The 22,799-nt window shown below is 44.2% G+C and overlaps 1 protein-coding gene across 4 annotated transcripts in view; it reads left to right on the forward strand.

The window, feature by feature from the left end:
* LOC147892371 (extra-large guanine nucleotide-binding protein 3-like) overlaps positions 1 to 16,706 on the forward strand; it is an 80,787-nt gene extending 64,081 nt beyond the window's left edge. For 2 of the 4 annotated variants that reach the window (XM_087386922.1, XM_087386923.1), the window contains 2 exons: positions 2,178 to 2,347; positions 15,773 to 16,706. In XM_087386922.1, coding sequence (XP_087243048.1) covers positions 2,178 to 2,347; positions 15,773 to 16,367 — 765 coding nt within the window. In that variant the 3' untranslated portion in view covers positions 16,368 to 16,706. The remainder of the gene's footprint in view (positions 1 to 2,177; positions 2,348 to 15,772) is intronic. The other 2 variants (XM_087386921.1, XM_087386919.1) reach the window with 1 other exon arrangement.
* Positions 16,707 to 22,799: the final 6,093 nt, after the last annotated feature.

The following is a 22,799-nucleotide window of genomic DNA, read 5'->3' on the forward strand; positions in this document are numbered from 1 at the left end:
GTTCAAGGAATGGCATGTAATGGTCGAGAAAGAAACGGAGAGGAAGGTGAAGAAATTGAGATTAGACAGAGGTGGAGAGTTCACATCAACTGAATTCGAAAGTTACTGCAAAAGTCACGGAATCAAGAGGCAGAAACCCCCGCCACATACATCACAGCAAAATGGAGTAGCAGAATGCAAGATGCGCGTCATCTGCGAAATGGGCCGGAGTATGATGAAAGGGAAAGATTTGCCGAAGACTTTCTGGGCTGAAGCATGTAACACTGCAGTTTACATCCTGAATGGTAGCTACACGAAGGCTGTGAACAGGATGACTCCACTGCAAGTCTTTTTTGGTAAGAAACGTTCAGCTGCACATTTCAGAGTTTTTGGATGTGACTGTTTTGTGCATGTCCATGATGCTACCAGGACCGAATGGGAACCGAAGAGCCGGAAGTGTATTTTCTTGGGCTACAATGAAGAGGCGAAGGGTTATCGTCTCTATAACCCTGTTACCAAGAAGGTAATTGTAAGTCGCAATGTGGTCTTCTTAGAACAGCCGCATCAATTGGAGGAGAATGCTTTCTTCCCAGACAACCAGGACTAGGATATCCATCCAGTACCGCCACCAATAGTAGACCGAACTTCTCCAACGGTGCTTGGGAGGATTCAAGACAAAGAAGATGAAGAAGAGCCTGTAGAACCATAACAGCAACGGCCATTCCCAAAGTGGGTAAAGCAGCTTTTGGATGGTAGAGAACCTCCAACCATTGAGGAGGAACCATCCGAACACCGCCGGTCCAAGAGATTAGAGGAGCAAAGGACGCAGGAACACTTGGTCAACTATGCTTTGATGACAGAAGTGATCCGTGTTGATGAACCCAAGTGTCTTGAAGAGGCACAGGGCGATGATAGGTGGATGGAGGCTATGCAGGGCGAAGCTCTCAAACGAGGATTCATCACCACTGGTGGACGAAGCGAAGTACAGAAGGCTTGTGGGCAGCTTGATTTACCTGTGCAATACACGGCCGGACATCAGTTTTGCGACTGGTGTACTAAGCAGGTTTTTCAATAAGCCCCGGGAGAACCATTGTAGGGCAGGGATGCGGGTGCTGAAATACATCAAAGGCACACTTGATTATGGCATCACCTATACCAAGGGCAACATCTTGACCGGATTCTGTGACTCGGATTGGGTAGGAGACGTGGACAGCAGGAGATCAGTGACAGGGTACTGTTTCTCACTTGGATCTGGAGTTGTGTCATGGGTCAGCAAGAAGCAACCTACAGTTGCTCTTTCTTCTACCGAGGCCGAGTACAAATCTGCATTCTACCAAGAGGTTGACGATGACAAAGATCTCACACTATACTCTCTCAAGTGAGAAATTAAGAGAACCAGCGAATAGTCGCAAATAGATTAAAGTTTTTAGAGAAACTATAGAAGAACACACGACTACATTTCATGGGGCAAATACTTCATTCAACCTGCTCATGTTGACCGGCCCTGTTGCAGTTCATACAATGTAGATGACTCAACTAAGAACCCTACTACTCTTGATAGCAGCTGCTCGATATGTAAGAATAGAGAGCTGAGCCTAAGCTCCAAGCTCACGACTCACACAACCTCGACAAAAGGACAGAGAACGTTGACTCTTCATGATTTAATAGAACCACTGCAGACCACCGCAGTCACCGCCACGACCAGCTACGAGTACCTTCGGAACTGCCATGTGTTAGAAGACCAATCACCACAAGCTTTCTGCTACGTAGTTGCCCATGCATTGGTGAGCCAATCACATGCCCCTTGTTTGCATGGTCCAATCACCAACAGGGTTCACGTCAGCCAACCAATCATAAGCGTCCTCGCAAATATTAGGGCAATATGCCTCCCCATGAGGATGACTTTCCAACAGTGCAGAAATACGAGCATGCTTTAGAGTGAATTCCATGCACATGATTTATATTGTCACACTTCCTTTCTTATCAAAAAGGGAGGGAAAAGCTTGCTTGCCATAAGACAAGTGTCTATTTACCAGCTTTGTGCCTAATGTTTCTACTTCAATCTATTTACTAGGCATGGTCTGCGTTACACAGCAAGTGCTAATATTCTATAATCCTTGTCAGTCATTGGGGACTGTCCTATCTTCTGTAGCTGGTGCTCTGTATGCTTTAATTATCATTCTGTGCATAATCTACAGGTTGTTGATATATCAGCAAATGACTATGAACCCACAAACGATGACATATTATATGCCGAAGGAGTCACACAAGGTTCCAGTCTTGCAGAGGTTGAGTTTTCCCTGGATGAAAGGAGCTCAATGTCAGAGGCATATGATGAGAATTATGATGAATCTTCTGCAGTAGTCAGGTGAATACCATTCTTTTGCATTTGTTTGGTAATCCTTAAGTTTTCTTGTAAGAGTTAATGTGTACTGGTAAAAAGGGAACAGTGGCAAGGTTTGCTTATTCATTGCTTCAAGTTTTTGTGATGAATTCATGTAATCTCAAAATTGCTGGTTCAATTAGCATGCCTCTCCTATTCTTGTTGTATACTTTTTTGGCAGGATTTTTTACACAATGAAGCTCTATTCTTGAAATCACACTCTTTCTCAAACTGATTACTTGGTTTCTAGTCCATCATCCTTTCTACTGTTGTATTTGCTTTTGATTTCCATTCCTACTTATCTTGTTGCTGTAGTTTTCCAGTTTCTGAAGGTCTGGTCCTTTCTGGTTCAAAATAAGTTTGTCAAATGGTAAAACATGGATGTGCTCTCATAGTTGTTTGCATAGGGGTTGACTCTTTCAGGAGACTACAAGAGTCTCATGATGGAAAAGTAGGAAGTCATTGAAATGGACCACTGCTCTAATGCATCTATAAGTACAACTTTAAAAACCTGTGGTAAAATGTGATGATGTTAATGGTAGAAACACCACATCTATGCAACAGCTAGAACTTACAGCCAACAAATATATTTAACAGTTCAGCAAGACACAAAATAACTTTTCTTTCAATCAAAGGTATGAAACACATCTTGCAAATACAAATGGCTAGATTTAAATAGCTCTAATAACATTTGATCTTTTAGTGGTGTGTTCCAAAATCTATTTTACTGAAATGGTCCCCAAAAGGGTGGATCTGTAGAGAACTGCTACTACTCCTGATCCACGCACTCCCCCGTGTCCCTGGTCTCATCTGTGTAAGCAGACTGATGTTGAGAGCCTTATTGGCTCTTTGCTGCTGCTCAACGAGGGTAGCCGAAACGGTTGCCCTTGCGGGTTCCTGTCTGGCCATGTTGACCCATTTAGACGTCTCCTCAATCACCGATTGCATGCTCGCAATCTGGGCTCGACTACCGGTGTGCTCCCTGTAATTGTACGAGTAGAGGAGAGCTCCTCCCGGAGTTGAACCATGTCGTGCCTCAACACCTGGATGATACTGGCCTGCTCTTGAATATGACGAGCCTGCTTCTGAACCATCCGAGCCAAGTCCTGAGTGAACCTGACCTACTCATGTGTGTAGCGGGTCAGCTCCACTTCCCTGGCTCGTATACTATGTACCTCCACGAGTAAAGTCTCCCATCTGTCCGGTGGATTGAAAAGACCCTGTCCGAGCTGAAACTGAAAGGGCTGAGGTACAAAAGTGGTAGGGTGTGGCAGGATAGTGGGCGGTGGTCGTGCAAGCTGAGTAAGGAGAGCGGATGCCTGAGGTACATATACGGGTCTCTCAATGGTCCCAATCGGATAAGAGATGGAAGACTGAGTTAGTGGCGAAGTAATCCCAGTGTTATGAGGGAGTGGTGGCTGACTGAGAGAGAGGCGATGGGAAGGTCGAGAATAGTGGCCCTGTGTGCATCACCTCCTGTGGGGGTGACCTGGGTGGTGGAATGGTTGGGGTCTCCAAATGCAGTGGAGGAAGAGGACTCCAACAAAACGCCGCGTGTCACGGGAGGGGTGGCTAAAGCTATAGACTTGATTGGCGTGGTTGAAGTAGACTTCAGTGGTAGGGCTGAAACAGGCCCTCTCGAGACAGGTGAGGGTGTAGATGTAAGTGAGGTAACTCCTGTGGAAGCAGATGTGACTGTGGTTGATGATGATGACCCTTTATGAATCGCTCGGCTGTCCACTCCAAGTCCACTCCGGTTGAGGCATTTGTTGACATCCTCAAGCTTTGATTGCACCTGCTGAGGTTGTCCTTATCCTTCTCAGTATCTTTTCCCCTTCCTCCTTTTCCCATCGGATAGAGAACTAATTGTTCTTGCTGGTTTTTTTTTTCTTCTTCTTCAGGTGGGGGGTCCCTAAGTCACCTAAGACAGTTAGTCGGTTGACCTAAAGACCTCTAGGACAGTTAGGACAGGTAGTTAGTCTAACCTAACCAAACCATGACTCAGCTCACTCTAGTTAGGTTGACCTAACCTAACCCCAACTAACTAACTTGACCCAAGGTATCTAGGCCTAACCACCAAGCTAAGGTTCTGCAGGGAAGCAAGGAGCGTTGTCGCCAATAGGGGGGCCTGAGGGCAGATTTCATCTTGAGCTGAATTGGGGTCGTCTGAGATCCATACCTTGGTATCTCTCAACTTATTTGTTTGCATAAGAAACTTGGTTCTTGCCTTCCTATGATTGAGCACCACTTTAGCTTGTATCCCAGTATGAAAGCCACAATGGTTATGTCCTTTAAGTCCCAATAATATTAACAATTTTTCCTGCCAGGCTCTCTTCATGCCAACTTTCAAGTAGTCCTCCAATGCGTAGACATCGAGCATTAGCAGCCCTTTTTTCCTGCTCTTGTACCTCTCCATATACTTCACGCTTATTGATTTTGTTGTCCATTGTTGCTGAGATTTCCTCTTTTATCGACTTAACCTGATTGGTAACCATGTCCTGGACTTTGGCTACCAATTGTGGTGTAGGTGCTACTTCCCTGTGTATCTGTAGTACTTCCTGTATGATTTCTTGCTTGCCATGGTTCTCCATCTCCTTTACTTTTTTCCCGAGAGCTGCAATCATGAGTCTGAGCTCCCTTACGTCCTGCAGTAGAAAGTGTATCTCCTCCTGTGGGTCTGAGCTGATCCTTTGCTTGTAATGCAATGTGTATGGGCTGGGTGTTGCTGCGATATTAGAGTAGGAGTGTTTACTGATAGGGGTTGTGGCAAAGGTCTTCCCCCTTGGAAGGTCCATGGTGGCCTGTGAATAAGCTGGGGGCCCTTTTGCTGTCTCTAAGAGCCAGGGACCCAGCTCAGTCTGGGGTTAGAGTGTGCTGCTTGCGACCCACCCTGGACCTGATCTGAGTAGGCTGAGGCTGACCCCCCCTCTCCCGACCTAGAAGACCTGCTAGCGATTGGTGTCACGGGGATAAGAATTTCTAATTAATAGGAATTTACGGTTTAGGACAGCAAAATGGTACGATATTTTTCTTATTTCTCTTTCACTACGTCGAATCACATTCAATCACAGGCGCTGGCATCGTGTTTTTCCTCCTAGCCTCTCTCATGGATCGCATGCATACACAAAGATACGTAATTTCATTCCTTCATGCTTATCCACAAGCCCACAATTCCCTAGATGGTTCTCCCCTGCCACATGTCATCATTTTAGACCTTTAGCTTGGTACACCATTTACCCCTCTCTTGGGGCACAATTAAAACATTTGCCCCTTGGCATTCTCACACATTTAGGTGCACCTAGGCCTGAGCACTCAGAACCACCTAGTCGATGCCAATACACCCTCACCTAGGATCTTGGTAGTTACTTCCCTTGACCATTTTATTTACGCACATAAAATATTACAAAGGTCGATCATCTAAGGGAAAATGCCCACCGATCTTTCCAAGGTCATGCTATCTTGGCTAGAGCATAACATTTCTTCCCTCTTCAAGCATCAGCGTCCTCGATGATGAAATTTGGGAATGCTCTCCGTAACTGGTATACGGATTCCCAAGTAGCTTCTGATAGAGGTAGACCATGCGATGCAACCAACACCGTGGGTATCTTCCGATTGCGCACTTACATTGTTCCTCGGTCCAGGATTCTTGGTTGTTTGCGTCTTGCATTATCCTCTATCTACTGAAACAAAACAACACCTTCGATTAGTGAGTCACCTGTATGCAAAAATTTCTTCAAACGAGAAACATGAAACACTGGGTGCACCTTACACCCCTGTGGCAATTCTAATTTATAGGCTACCTTGCCTATTCTTTTTAGAATTAACCACGGCCCACAATATCGAGGTGATAACTTAGCACGCTCTCCTGCAGTCAAAGACTTAGAGTGCGAAGGAACTCTGAGAAAAACTTTTTCTCCTTCCTTAAATTCTCTAGCGGATCGGCTTTCATCCGTATACGCCTTAGCTCTTTCCATAGCTTGGCGGATGTTAGCTCTTGCAAGTGCTAGCATCTCTCGCATCTGAACCACAAAGTTCGCGGCACTAGACACTTTCTGAGGTATTCCAACTATAGTTGGATTCACTGGTCTATAACCATAGTTCAGTTCAAATGGATTGAACCCTATAGAGGAATGTTTTCTATCATTATAGGCAAACTCTAACAATGGCAACCACTTTTCCCATGTATGTTGCCTCAATGACACATATGCTCTAAGCATATCCTCTAAAATTTGGTTGATTCTTTATGTCTGACCATCCGTTTCTGGATGATCCCCACTACTCATTCCCAACTCAGTCCTTAGTGTCTCAAATACCGCAGTCCAAAAATGACCGGTAAATTTGACATCTCTGTCTGACACTATGGATTTGGGTAATCCATGCAGACAAAATATATGTCTAATAAACAAATCCGCCACTTGCGGGGCACTAACAGATTCTCTAGTTGGAATGAAGTGAGCCATCTTGGTAAGACGATCAACCACCACAAGGATAGAATCATATCCACCTTGTGTCGTAGGCAGCCCTACAATAAAGTCCATGGAAATGCTCTCCCACTTACTTAGTGGTATCTCCAAGGGCTGTAAAAGTCCGGGTGGCTTCACCCGTTCTACCTTACTTACCTGACACGAAAAACGTGTCACATATTCATGAATATGCTTTTTCATCTTTGGCCAAAAGAAATCTCACTTCACGAGATCATATGTCTTCTCGACTCCTGGATGTCCTGCACATGGGCTATCATGGCATTGTCGAATGACTCTCTGCCTGAGATCATTCTGACTAGGTACTACTACCTTGCTATTTCTTTTTAGCATACCATCCCTTATGGCATATCTTGCATAAGTTTGGCCTTTTCTGGATGCCAGGTCATCCTTTTTCCCAGGTTTTAACATATGAGCCTTAGGCCATAGGCTCTAGACGAACTCGTCCACCTTTTGAGTTTCTCTAATCTCGGCCATTAGAGCACTCTCTAACACTGTGAAACTCATGTTATGCATAATGCGTGACAACGCATCAGCAACTTTACTATCCTTCCCTCTTCGGTACCGAATCGTCAAATTAAACTCCTGCATGAGTTTTGCCCACCTAGCTTGGCGGCCTCTCAAGTCAGGTTGTTTACTGAAATGTTTCAGAGTATCATGATCAACATTTACATAAAACTCTGATCCATACAAATAATGTCTCCATGTTTTCAAAGCATGGACAACGGCATACAACTCTAATTCATGAGTTGGCCAGGAGAATTGCTCCTACTGCAATGCCACTTGCATCGGTTTCAAGGAACAATGGTTTTTAGGGATCAACTATTTTTAACACCGGTCCAAATAATACGATATTTTTCTTATTTCTCTTTTACTACGTCGAATCACATTCAGTCACAGGCGCTGGCATCGTGTTTGTCCTCCTAGCCTCTCTCATGGATCGCATGCATACACAAAGATACGTAATTTCATTCCTTCATGCTTATCCACAAGCCCACAATTCCCTAGATGGTTCTCCCTTGACACACGTCATCATTTTAGACCTTTAGCTTGGTACACCATTTACCCCTCTCTTGGGGCACAATTAAAACATTTGCCCCTTGGCATTCTCACACATTTAGGTGCACCTAGGCCTAAGCACTCAAAACCACCTAGTCGATGCCAATACACCCTCACCTAGGACCTTGGCAGTTACTTCCCTTGACCATTTTATTTACGCACATAAAATATTACAAAAGTCGGTCATCTAAGGGGAAATGCCCACCGATCTTTCCAAGGTCATGCTATCTCGGCTAGAGCATGACACAAACTTGCATCCTTCAGAGGCTGCTACAGGAAATCACAATTCGTCAAGGCTGTTCCGGAGCTGATTTCAGAAATCGCAATTCATCCAGGTGTTGCCAGGGCATGCATTTCCAGTCTGCACACTGTTTCAAGCTGTTTTCTGCTTCCAAACAGGGTGATTCACTGCTCTAGGTGTTCACGGGGCTGTTCCAGGCAATTCCACAGTTTGCAGGAGCTTCCTGGCTTGTTCTAGGATTTCACAATTTGCGAAAGAGCTCTTTTGGCAAATAGATTTCAGGTTTTCTTCATCTGCTAGGCCAGCTAGGTGCTTCCAAGAATTGCGAATTTCACTAGGAGGCTTCAAGAGTTGGCGATTCTCCTCCTGCAAGTTTTCCAGGGTTGTCTTTGTTGATTTTCATCTGCCAAGGCACCAGAGATCTTGCTAGGGAATTTCGTTTTTCGCTGTTTGCTATTTTTTCTAGGTTTCTTGAGTTTTCCTTTCGGTTGATTGCTTTCCGGGAGCTTTCCTACTGCCTCAAAACCTTTAGATCCTTTTGCTTTGTGCAGCTGGACTTTCTATTTGCTAGGAACAGCCAAGTGTGGTTGTTTTGTTGGCTTCTGTCTTGCTAGGGCTCCCTTGACGGGTATTCAGAACTATCAAGACAGATAGGGCTGATTTCTCTCTTGCCAGGACTCCCCTAGTGGGTATCAGAGCTGCCAGGTTAGAACCCTTAGCTAGATTCGGAAAAAGGGCTGCCATGGAATATGTTGCACTGGACTGGGATACCTTTTTCTGTGATTGCAGAGCAGGGTGGAAGTGCTTGTGAACATATTATTCAGTTAGCTATCTGTGGATTGATTCACTGCAGTGCCATTCTTGTATTTGTATGCCTTCTGAATAAAAGTTAAAAAAATACCGAAGTTTAGGGCCAATCTGGGGCGATCTAGCTCTCGGGTGTTTTGTTCTAAGTTGATTTTATTTGCTGTGAAAAGTTCTAAGTAGCTGTAAATTGAGTATTTGCTGGTTGTTATCTGTTCGCTGCCCTTTGGGGATCCCGAAGGCCGGTTACTGTTGGCGGCGACCCGACCTATTGGCAGCTGGCGGCTGGCGGCGCCCCCCTTCAGAGATGATATGATATAATTCTGTTAAAGTTTGTCCTTGCTCACATCATCTGCGTAGATAAGCATTAGCAAATCGTATTTTGCAATCTGCACACTCTCCTTGCTGTGTATTTTCATCCACTCTTCCAAATCATCAATAAACAGGCCAAAAGTGTTGGTGAGAGGGGGCATCCTTGCTTCACTCCTATATCAGTGCTTATGACAGTGTTTCCTTGGAACATGATCCATCTACCAGTGGTTGTACAACAACTTCTTGCGTGGAACTATGTCGAATGCTTTCTTGAAACCTACAAAGCAACAGTATACACCTTCTGCTGCAACCCTTATGTCAACCAAATGGTCAAGTTTTTAGTGTTTGGGATGAGACCTTGCTTGAAATTGTGCTCTGACTCATTATTCCTCCGCCCATTTGCTGACGTTTTGCTCAAGGATAGTGCCATATAGCTTTGCCATTAGGCTACTCACCATGATTGGCCGATAATTCTTTGCTATCTTTGCTATCTCCCCCCTTATGGATTGGTACAATCCTACTAAGCTGCCATTTTGAAGGAATTCTTCTAGATCCATATCCATAAGCTTGGTCAGCATTTTCTCTATCCTTTCACTTCCCCTTGTCAAGATTTCCACTACTAGCCCTTGCATGTATGCAGCTTTCCAATTAGCTAGTGTTTTCAGATCTTTACTCACATCCTCCTCAGTTATAGTTGCATTGCTACTTTGATAGTTTGATTGTGTTTGAATTTTCCCTTCCCCATCTCTTTCGTAAAGGCTTTTGACAACCTGTATCATGTCTTCCCATTGTGCTTTCCTCTCTTGAGGTTTGTTGCCATGCAATTTCTGAAATAACTTTCTGGGATTTTGTTTCAGCTCCGCAAGATCTCAAGCTAGTTGCTCTTTAGAAATTCCTTTTCTTATTCTTACCATCTTTGTAAATGTTCGTGCTTTATCTTCTTTCTTCTGTATCTACTGTTGTGTATGTGCCTCTACCCCCTCCCCTATTAGGAAACATTTATGTACAGTTTCTATTCTTTTCTAGTATATCCTAGAGAGTCTAGGCACCCAAGCTGGGCGCTCGTAAATGATTATTGTCTGCACGAGCATGGCGTTTAGCATCTTCGGGATTATTATAGGTTAGCTACAGTCTATTATAAGAGATAATCAGCATGCATTACATCAGTTCAAGATTGACAGTCTTTGGGTTTGGATTTGAAGTCTTTGATAAGTGCTTTCCATCTTTGTAACCAACCCATTTATCTTCCTTGTGAGCGTCTTCACTTTGATCAATTCTGTGGCTTTCATCTTGAGCGGAGTTGGGGTGAGCTTCTTTGAGATTTGCAAGCCAAAGTAGTTCTCAACGAAAAGATGGCAAGAAGCAAGGTTATCTGAACAAGCTTCCATCGCCTTTTGTGGTATCCTACTGGCCTCCATCTTCTCAACTTTGTTGAGGTAAGCCATGAATTGACACAATGCCTTTCCTTCTAGAGGTATCATACCTACTTCAGCTAGTAGGATGGGATAGGGTGTTTGTGCCTCAACTCCTAACTCCCCTATTAGGAAACATTTATATAAAGTTTCTATTCTTTTCCACTAGTAGATCCTAGAGAGTTCGGGTGCCCAAGCTGGGCACCTGTAAAGGATTATTGTTTGCACAAGCATGGTATACAAAAACTTTCTCATTTCCCAATTCCACAAGTGTGCCTTCTTGCATTTATTTTGGACACTAATAAAGCCTTCAAGCCACCCAGAAGCGTCCTCTCCTCACATGCATTTCCATTTGTAGTTGTCCATGAATTTCAGTCCTAAATACTTATATGTTTCCAAGGGCTCATTGAGAAGAAGACGACTTGAAGACAGGTTAGGATCATGGCCAAGGCTGCAAGATCATCCACCTACACCATGACTATCAGCCACGAAACATCTGCCTAGGTCATTCTCAAGGATTGGTACAAGCCAATAACTCGATGAGAAAATTCAACCTCTAGAACCAAGTCTGTGCATTGAAGCTCAAACAAGGTGAAGGGCTCCGGGAGATCCTAAACAAAATCAAGATTGTGCAAAACCCATTAGATTTGGTTGGATAGAAATTAGATACCAAGAACTTGGCAGGCTTGTTCTCTTTAAGCCACCTTGTAGTGGGACAGTTACCCCTATCATTGGAAAGCTCTGTTTGCGCATACAAAGCTTTGTGGACAGCGAGGAATTTTATGTAATGCCTCTTGAGGGCTGTGATGTTTTTCTGGGTGTGCCTTAGTGTCACAGAGTTCAAATCGAAAGACCTCCCTGGAGCATAGAGGGAAGACACATGTATTGGATGTCAAACTTAAGGGAGAGTCATTCCTTGTTGTATCTGCTTAAGCTATATGCTCAGTAATGAGCATCATATTTCTGCGTATTTAGTTTTTGCAAAGGATACTAAGTCTGACGATCCACAATTTTCTTAAGCCTATCTCTAAGGATACTAAGTCTATCTCTAAGCTAGATAAAGAGCGGACAGATTTTCTTAATCAGTTTGGAGAGTGTTTTTATGACTTATTGCCAGGCAAACTTCCACCTGAGGCATGAGGATCATGCAATTTATATAGTGGCACCTTATAGGGTGAGTGCAGCTCGACAAGAAGAAACCATGAGCCAGGTGAAGGGGGACTGATTCAGCCCAGTTCTTTCCCTTACTGTTCACCAGTTCTGTTGGTGCAAAAGAATGATGGTTCATGGAGAATGTGCATTTTCTATCGTGCACTAAACAAGATAACAATAAAAAACAGATTTCCTATTCCAAGAATAGGCGATATCTTGGATAGATTGGAGGGGTCAGCTATCTTCCGTCGCATAGATCTCAAGAGTGGGTATCACCCAATATGCATTCGTCCAGAGGATGTGTCCAAGAGAGTCTTCAGGACCAGCTTTGGGTTGTATGAGTTCTTGGTTATGCCATTCGGGCTTACGAATGCCAGGCTGGTGAAGAGATCATACGGTTTTTGTTATGATTGCTATTTGCTATGAGTTGTATTGGAGAGACTTGCTTGGCAGGGTACATGGTGAATGCTTGCAGAGCAAGTCCATGCTCCTAAGGACTTTGGGGCAAGGTAACTATGCTTTCAAATCCATTGCTTGGGTACTCCAGTGAGTCCGGGTACACTTGTGGCAGTTTGGGGAGTTGCGTGACCTCATATGGGCTGCTAGCAACAGCTCCCAATTTTTATGCAGGTGTTTGCACTGAAATGGATGCCCATTGTCATTGGGGTGTGAGAGCAGGGCACAGTAAGGCTAATGTTTGGGATTTTGATGCCTGCTGAGTGTGGGAAGAGCACTGAATGCTGAGATTGAGTTCATTGTGTAATCTATTTGTTGGACTCTCCAATTAATAAAGAAATACCGAAAGGGTCGCCAAGGGTTTGGGGCTAATTTGTGTCCTTGTTATTGAGCAGGAACACTCTAGCTCCCCCAATTTGTGTTTGGGTTACTTGCTGAATTTTCTTGTGTGAAATCTTTGGCTGGTTAGTTGTCTTGCTTGCAAGGACTTCTACACCTCAAATGGCGAAGGAGTGAAGTCAAGGTTAGGTGATGGAGGGGAGGGTGTAATCCCCTTCTTATGTTATGCAAGGGAAGGCCTATGTAGGGCTTGATCAGGCTGACCAAGAGGAGGCCCCCACTGAAAAATAGTACAGCTGACCAGGACCAGGCCAAATTGCTGACTGCCACGTGGCAGACAAGGTCTGTCGACCTGTTATGTGGGCAACTGCCATACACGTGGCTGTATGCCATGTTACTTGCCGGACCATCTATGTTATCATGTGTGCACATGGCTGAGTGCTCATTAACCCTCTCTTCCCATGAGGGATGTTTTTAATGGCATTCTGGTGTAAGAGTTGGTCTCTACGCTGTCACTTACGGGGTATTTATAAATTGTGAGACTAGATACACTAAAGTATCTCATACCCCCTACCTATTTTGTGAACTAGTTCACCATGTCATCACAATTTTAGAAAATTTAAATATAATGCTAGTCTATATGTATTTTGAGTGTTCAGTGGCTTAGTTATGGAATATACTTTCAGCTCTTATTCTCCACACTCATACTCTCTTCACTTATATTTGGAATCATAGCCTCATATGCTCCTCATACTTGAATTGCTAGTCCTATCAGATTAGAGCTTTTGGACTGTGTCTATATTGCCATCAATTTTGTTTGCAAATGATGAATGCCAAGTTTTGATGGCCTGGTCCTGAGGTCATTGAAATGACCAATGCCCGCATCTGTTTTTCACTGTACAGCTCATTGTTCTTGCTCGAGTCTGCATCATATATCTCTTCACTGTCGATGTATTTGGTCTTCATTTTTTCCTCTTCCTCACTCATATGATACCATATCTGCCCTTTGCTGTATAGCTTTTCCTCTACAATGGTGGTCGCAAAAGCAATGAAATATGGAGCCATGTTACTGTTTTTTACCTCCTATGGCACCATAAGATCAGTTACAGTTGTGAGGCTCTTGAGCCCCCAAAGTAGTATCAAACTATCTTGAAGTATGAGTACATTGAGACTTCACAGATTAGAGAGCTGCAGAGAGGAGGTTATGAGCTCAGATAACTCTCAAGATTCGAATGAGAGGAATTTCCAAGCAGGGTGTAAAGAGGGAGATGCCACAAAGCAGGTGAATGGTACAAGTACGGGCTATTTGAGGTTTGGAATGTCCCTATGTGCGAGGCTTTGAGGTTTGCACATGAGTTAACTGTGGGAGGAGGTTGATCTAATCCGAACAAGATTGCAACTCATAAAGAATTATTGGGCGAATTATGGCTTCAATATCCTCACAGATGGGTGGAATGCTGTGAGGCACAAGCATGCCGTGAATTATTTCGCTTTGTTGCAAGGGCACTACAATTTTGCAGGCAATCTATGATTCAGTTGTAGGTATTGTTTTGTGATGGGGGAATTTATTAATTGCCTCATCAGGCATCCTATCTTGGATTCGAGTTTGTAGTATGTAGTGCAAGTCATCATTGACAATGCAAGCAAATTTGTGGTCATGATTAGATTGGAGGATGAGGAGTCTTCATTCATTGTTTTGATCCCATAAGCAGCGCATTGCTTGGATTTGTTGATTGAGGGCTTGGGAAGCTTGTCGATGATGTCTGATCTTATGGACGCTGCGCGGTCTTTTGTGCAATTTGTGATGAAGCAGCTTGAATTGTGGTATTCACAGAGCCAAGAGTGATAAAGTTGCTTGAGGATATAGGGAGGCTTTCATGGGTGTCTAAATGTACGGACATTCTTGCTCCATTCTAATTTGGGATTACAATTTCCTAAATGCTGGCTATCTACAAAGCCAATAGTTATCTGGAGTTACTAAAGCCGAAAGTGTTAGCTATCTTGAGAGTTAGCAATGACTTAGAGTTACTGAAGCTCAAACTGTTGGCTCTGTAGATCTGGTTTGCGTACAATGCATCATACTAGAAGGGGCCTTTGAGTATGCATGGTACTCTTCTAACAATCCGTTCACGAGGATTGCGATGCCGTAGTCTTTTTATTATTTCTGTGGTTGGAGGCTCATTTGTGGAGTGCACTTTCCTCATCTACTCCACACACTCGTGCCTCTGTCTTCAATGTTTATCCCTATTTATTATGCTGCCTTTGGTAGGCTTGATACTCTTGGTTTTAAACGTGTGCAACCAAGGAATGGTTGGGCTTTTCCTTCAAATTGTTTTCCTCGTTAGGTTTGTATGTCCCCCCTTGAAAGTAAAAAGATCTAAACAGTGACTGCGAGGGCCCTGAGATTTCATGCTCTTTTTAATGTGTCCGCTTGTCTTAAGTATTTGCTTCTCCATATCTCAATAATGCCATTTTCCCTCTATCCGTTTGGATCTCTGTCGTTTTTCTGGTCTCCTAAGTCATCCCATAAACTGCTTTTCACTAGCATTTCATAAAGTTTATCATCCTTATGTTCACTAGGAAATGACGATATTTTCCCCAAGTGAGTAAATGAGCAGTACGGAGCACATTGAATGCAGGGCATGAGGAGATTGGGTGAGACTCTGAATGCTTGGTGACTCCACCGTTGAGCCGACGCCCGGTATGGGTATGGTAGCTCTAGTTTGAGCACGCGCCGGTTTATGGAGTTTTAGCGTGGTGAGCAGGAGGCCTGGGGGTCGAAGGCAAGTCCCGTATGCCTGGGTCCTGGTATCTTCTCCACTCTCTAAGATTCAGTTGATTATGGAGAGTCCACACTTGAGGTGGCACCGAATAAATAAGGTGGGGGGAAAGAGTTCTCCATGAGATGCTTGGTGGGTGTAAGTGCCTCACACAGCAAAGCTGGCTCTCAAAACAAAACAAAACTTATGTTATAACGTTTGTGTTTCAATCTGTGTTTCAAAACTTTAATCATGTCTTGAGCGTACTTAAATCTTACCATAAATATCCAGGTTTATCTCTTTTTTCCAATCCTAAAGGCATTGGCTTATTATAATTCCTGCAAAGGCTATATTTATATCACCTCATTGGGATAGTGGCATTGGTTTTCATACAGATATCACCTCATCAGGATTAATGCAAAGGGCATGATTGAAGGCCGGAAATGGTTAGAAATGTTTGAAGATATACGAGCTGTCATATTCTGTGTGGCTCTAGATGAATATGACCAAATGTGGACCGATGGAAGTTCTCATCTTCAAAACAAGCTGTCACTGAGTCGAGATCTGTTTGCAAGTATCCTGAGGCATCCCTGCTTTTTGGATACTCCAGTTGTCCTGTTGCTGAACAAATATGACTCATTTGAGAAAAAAATCCACACAGTGCCTCTCACAGTTTGTGAGTGGTTTGCAGACTTTGATCCTGTGAGGGCATCTCATTATACTCCTCAAATGTTGGCGCAGCAAGCTTATACATACATAGCTCACAAGTTCAAGCATTTTGAAACCATCAATGTGACAGGTCACAAGCTATTTACCTTCCAGTTGAGAGCGCAAGACCGATCCAGTGTCGATGCTGCTTTCCAATATGTGAAAGAGATTCTTAAATGGGAAGAACATAAAGAAGCAAGATTTTGGAGTGCTCATGAAGATTCAATCTACACTACTGACGTCAGTTCATTCTCGCCACCTGTACCAGCTGATGTCCATTAAGATGAGATTCTTTACTCATTCTTCATGTAGAAAGTTTGTAAGAATTTACTGCCACTAGGAAGGTCTAATACAATGCCTTTTTCACCTTTGTCCACCTCTAACGTCATTGGCCTTTACAGAGCATTCTGATATTTTGTGTGATTGAGTCATTTTCATCTGGATCAAATATTGAAGGAGGTTGAGTGCAACTATAAGGTTGTTATGATTGGGAGATAATTCCTAAGAAGATGGTCTCACATCCACTCATTCTGTGCTTATGCTTTGATAAAATTTTCAGCTTCTCTAGAGAGGAATAACTTTTTTGAGGTATTATTGAGGAAGGATTGTCTCTGTTATTGAGGGTGGAATTTGTTTGAAACTTAGCTATTTCCTTCATCTGCAGCCAATTTTGTGTTTGCTTCTACGAATCATAGTCCACTGCCCAGATGCACCAGTCTTTATGTGTAATAGGTGGCCTGAATTGTCCCATTGTCGTATTTATTGATTGTTAATATTATCTTTCAGCAGGCAATCTATAAATGCACTGCGTCTCTCAGTGCTGATCTTATTTGTTTGTGTTTGAGGAACTTCACTGCAGTCATCCAGTGGGGGGGCAGGGGCAGTTGTTGATCCTTGTTCTTGAGGAATTTTCATCTCTTGTATACATTTATTGCCTTTAATTATAATTCTCATGTCCTTATTTTTGTCATGACATGCTTGCTTTTGTTAAAAGTGGACCTTGAGGTGCTTTAGACATGCAAATGCAAGTGAAGTACCTCTCTAGAAGGAAAAATCTTTTCCAGAATGTTTGCAAAGCTTGTATGTACATTTTAGCGGATATGCAAATTTCACCTTGTGAAGTTTTCGTCCATGTTGCATGAAGGGACACATGGTGAAGAGAGAGAGAGAGAGAGAGAGGGCTAGTGTGAGAGGAAACGATACTCAAAGGAAGACATCATGAAGGCTTTCATTCATTCATCAAGTATAATGTGACACGTCAAGTACATACCTTTATAGACTAGGCACATTCACACATGTACCAAGTCCATATGGGATAACTCCCGAGGTGACACGTGGCTCTCACACATGAACCACTACTAGACCTCCTAGTATAACACATCACACACACTCTTTGGTTGTGACACCCCTCAGAGCAAAGAGTGTGAGACCCAACATTTAGGGGGTAGATCGATCCACCCTCCACTGCAATACTGCAAAGAGCAAGTCCAACTATCCAACACCTCTCGTGTGATAGTGACTTCTTAGTCAGCTTGTGACCAGCAAGGGTAGACCATCACTTGTCACCCCTCTTACTCTGAACTTGGTGGTTAATACAATCATACCAAAGTAAAAGACAATGCAATTATTTTTGGGGGACAACCCAGGGCAGATTACCCTTACCGACTCCAAACACATTCATTTTAGAGAGACTGAGAACCTTTATTGACTCAACAAAAAAGGACTAGTAGCATTAAATATCATCTACCACCTCATAGGGGAATAGATTATCCGATGTAGCAAATAAAGCTTGCTCCTCAGGTCCAGTAGATGTGGCAAAAAGATTCTGGAGTTAGTCCCATGTCTCCTTGTCTGAACTATTGAAATCAAGATGATGAAGTAGATTTTCGGTCGGCCTCAAACCAATAAGCGCTAGTGCCTTGTCATTCTTCTCATCTCAAGCTATGACTTGTGCTAATTGATCTCCACCAAAGGACGAGGCTCCATGTGTACAAGGCGGAGAGCAAATAGAGGTGACAAACTCACAGCACCACATGTTGGTTTAGGGCTTCGAAGTTCAACAGCAAGCTCCTGTAGATGTTTATAGCAGTTGGTCGATGGGTTGAGAGGCTCCAAAATTCAAAGGCAAATCTCGAATTTTGCAAGGCGGCTCACCAGGGCACTTTGAATTGCAAAGGTAGGTCACCAAACTAAAATCGGTTGATATAGGTGTGTTGGCGTAGAATCAGCTCAGAGTTGCCTTCAAACACCTCGAACTGTTGCAAAAAAATGCTCATAGATAGTCGGCCATGCAATAGCAGCACATAAAACCCTAAATTCAACGATGAAAGGCTTCACACCTGCAAGTGCCTCTTGAAAAATGTGTCGACCAGAGTAGGCAAGGAGGTCGCCAAGAACGCTTAGAGCTCCAAGAGATCCCGAATGGAGGCGGTCGGTTATAGAGAGGCTCTAAGCATATGCAAATGGTTGAAAGGACGTTAGAGGTAAAATGAGCTGGTTGACAGAAGACAGCATAGGAGGCGTTTGAGCATAGTTAAGGTTACGAATGATGAAGATGATGTGGCAAGATGAATTAGGGTAGGGCCAACTTGCTCTGATACCACCATGGACACATGGTGAAGAAAGAGAAAGAAAGAAAGTTTATTAAAGTCTTCGGAAGACCGATGTGTCTACGAGATTGTGAGAAACCTGATATAATGAGTTGTGGTAGTGGAGCTACTAAACGAGCATCCACACCAATGCAAAATGCAAAAAATGCAAAATGACAGTTTTAAGTCCTAAGTACAACATAGTCATGTCGATAGTCGACTATATATCACTCTCAGCATCATCATCAACATCATCATCATCAACAGTAAGACGTCAGGATGGATGAGGCAGTGGAGGCATGAGGTCGGCAATAGAGTGTTGTCGCCCCCTCAAAGGTGCAGTCCTAGCACATCTCCTGGTCGTAGCTCTGCATCTAACCAGGGCCACTGTGCCCCTCGTCGATCAGGTTGCGACTCTAAAAAAGGAGGGGATGTCCCCTAGTATGATCTGTGTGTCAATCCTCTGTCTGAGCTGTCGGGTCATCGGCTTTGGGTCACGGTCATGTTAAGGCCTCGTCCCGTGGGGGTCTACGTGGTCTGGTTGATAGAACTCCGTGATAGAGCTATGAGAGGGATTAGTCGAGGAAGACGTCTGATCTTGGCTCAGTGCTCAGAGTATTCTCTTGTGGTGTCTAAGTGTCATGAATGAAACTTGCCAAACATCACTGGTCTAGGTAGGAGAGGAAACGGGCCAAAATCCCATAGCTATCTCTGAAGAGGTAGTAGAAACGCCCTCGGATCTCATAGTAAATAGGACATTTGAAGATGAAATGCTCCTTTGTCTCAACCTCTTGCATGTCACACAATGTGCATATGTGCCTCCCTAGGTAGTCGCTCTGCTTTGTCGATGTGAAGTTTGTGTGAGGAGACCCGGAACTGCCCAAGAGAGATCCTCAACGAGTGGGGTAGGTGAATCTGCGTGTATCCTGGTGGGTCAATGAAACCCTCTGATGTGATATGTAAGAAGTGATCTTGTAGAAGCCCAGCTTCACTGGAAGATCACTCGGGCCCAACCAGGTCCGGAATGTGTGTAGCTGTAATAGATTCTCAGGATAAGTTGGTTGACCTCGTGTGATAGGAGGGGAGAAAATAGAGCATCCATACTGTACTGGAATGGAGGTAGTCTGTCCATGTGGAGCCCCATCCCCTCAAACCATCTCTCTATGCGTGCATACCAGCACCTCTGGTCTCCCCCTGTTGCAAGTGCCATAGAAGAGGACAGTGCTAGCCATGGTAGCCTGCTATGCCCAGAGGTGTAATTTCCATACTCCCTGACTCGGTATAGATATGTGATGACCTGAATTGCAGCATCTAGCTGTAATGGGGGTGACCCAAACTCTGCCCGAATGATTTGGTGAGGAACGGATGGCTCACCACGGATCATCCGTGATAACATGAGAACTGTAACCGCTCCACCTTGGCCCACTTTGTATTCGATAAGTCTGTCCCCCAACATGGACTGTCATACATCCTTGCCGGGCGGACCAAGGAGTCAAAAAGCAACCCTTTTGTCCGTGGATCCTAAAAGTGAGATCGGAAGCATTGCCTCTCTAGTCTAGCCAATGAAGCATATCTTCTGCCCAAGCGTGCCTCCATTACAGGTCTCATAGTGAAGATGGGTCTGGAAAAGATGACCCCAAGATAAGTGTATGATGCAACTACCTCAACAGGTGACCCATCAAATGCGAACTACTCCTGGTGCATAACGGCTCGAGATGTATTGAAGATCATAACCTTGGTTTTACCCAGGTTCACCTTCAAATCATGAGAGTCACAAAAGGAATGTAGTGTGTCAAGGTGTTTTTGGAGCCCCTCTACCGAGGCAAATAAGAGAGCCACGTCATCTACGTAAAGCAATATTGGGATCAGCATGCCCGCAAGAGAGCAACCTACCCCCCTGTGTCTGCATCACTGTCAGCTCGTCTATGTAGAGGCCAAACAAGGTAGGTGAAAGAGCTTCTTCTTCTTTTTTTCCAAAGAAAGGAACCTCATATTAATGCTTGAAAAAACGTCATACAAAACAGCAGCCCCAAAGGTGCTGAGTATGGAAAAAAACTGGATCAAGGCTGAAAGAAGCATGGGTAGATAGAGCTAAGACATATGCGAATGGACACTTTCATGCCACAGTCCTTTCAGTTTCCACTGGGACACGGATGAGCTGACTCATCAGAGGCTTGGAAGAACTTGCTGATGGAGGTACATAGCATTCGAGAGTGCAAGATGGAGCTGTCACGCTTTGCACAGGAGCAGACACGCTTCACCCAGGGGCAGGCGCATCTCATACAGGAGCAAGCTCAGGCTATTCGAGACCAAGGTGATCTTATTCAACGATCAGACAAGAGATCTCACAACTCCAACGGGAGGTCATAGCTATATGCACAGTGCACCCCAATGGTGGAGGCATAGATTGTGAACATGTAATCTGCCATCGAGGAGACATCCATGGGTCGACGTAGCCAAATGGGAACCTGCAAGGGTAACCGTTTCGACTACCCTCGTGGAGCAGCAAGAGAGAGCCAGTAAGGCTCTCAACATCAAAGTATGGGGGATCCCACGCATTGAGGCTACATCGATGGCAGATGCGGTGGCCACTACTCTAGGGGTGACTAAGCACAGGATTGAGAGAGCATGGCGGGTTGGGAGGGACCCCAACCGAGAGCAGTCCCTTATCATACAGTTCCATGACGCTCAGGCAGGACTCTCGACTTTACGTCGTAGGTCAGCTTGATGAGACAAGCCATTGATCTCTATGGATGAGGACCTCACTCCACTACAAGTTGAAGAGAGGCGCTTCCTGTTGCAACAACGGGATTAGGCCCGCAAGGAGAGAAAGTGGGCAGTAGTACGAGATGGACGACTCCTTACAGACCCCCATCGGGCACCCACCTCCTCTCCCACATAAGGGGGTGGGGTCTATGAGACTCAGATATCCGAGACCCTATCTTGCACCATCTGGCATTATAATGGTACCTTATGGTTAGAACCACGAAATTTCTCAGAATCCTACACAGGTCACGACATAGTCTTTTATACAAAGACACGTCAAAGTCCAGAGCGCCCGCTACCAGTAGTCAACGGGTATACATGGGAGTCTACCTACAGAGATGAGACGAGGGATATAGGAGGGGTTCGATGGTCATGAGGAGTTGCAATCCTTTACAAATCCACACTTTTAGGGGTCATCTCAGTGGAGCAGAGAGATACAAATTCCAAGTTCCTCTGGATCTGGATTCAATACATGGACAGTCGAGATCTATATATTGCTCTTTGCTACTTCCCCCCTAAAACCTCCCACTTTGCCAGAGATATTCGAGGTGAGGATGAGACATCCCCATTCAATCCATTGTTGACTTCTCTAGCCACGGAGAAGTCCTCCTAGTTAGGGACTTCAATGCGAGGATAGACACTTGTCACGCACGACTTCTCGACGTCAGGGATGATTCTACTCTACTGCCAAACATTGACCTCGAGGAGACGTATTCTAGACTGTTGACAACAATTTGTACAAGTCTTATATTATCCACCTTGTGGTCAATAGCTTTAAGTTGGTCTATGATCTCCCTGTTCCTTGGAAGTCAATCTTGTCATCATAAATTATATTCTTAGTGTTCTAGTTGAGCCTAGAGCCTAGAGCCTGAAGTCAGCTCTGCTGCAGCTCTAAGGGAGGAAGGAGAAGCTCCGTTGTGTGATTTTACCTGCATCCTGGTGTGTAGAGACCTTGCAAAAACATTTGGAAAGTTCCCTGAGTGATTTTTTTGCAAGCTTGCGGTAGTAGGTGGTTTGGGAGGAAAAAGACATTTTTTTATGATTCGCTTGTTCCTTTCTAGGAATGACCTGTAGAGGCAACCATTGCATGCTTTTGGTGTCCATTGCACTTCGGGAGTTCGAAAACCCCTTCATTCTTAAATTTTGGATCATTTCATTGGATTTCTAACTCACTATCTCTGCTTAAACGTTTTTTTATCAGTGTATTGGAACTCAAGTTTGAAGTAACCATTCACAGATCTCTCAGTTCTAGTGGACTTAAGAGGTTCTAAAACTTATGTGTTGCTCATCCTTTGCACTCGAATGGTGTTTACAAATAGATATGTTTGCAAAAGCTTTTTTTTGGTCCACGTGTTGGACT

Source organism: Dipteris shenzhenensis, chromosome 16 (genome assembly GCF_047967505.1).
Source record: "Dipteris shenzhenensis isolate YYH24624 ecotype China chromosome 16, Dip_SZ_1.0, whole genome shotgun sequence".
Lineage (NCBI taxonomy): Eukaryota > Viridiplantae > Streptophyta > Polypodiopsida > Gleicheniales > Dipteridaceae > Dipteris > Dipteris shenzhenensis.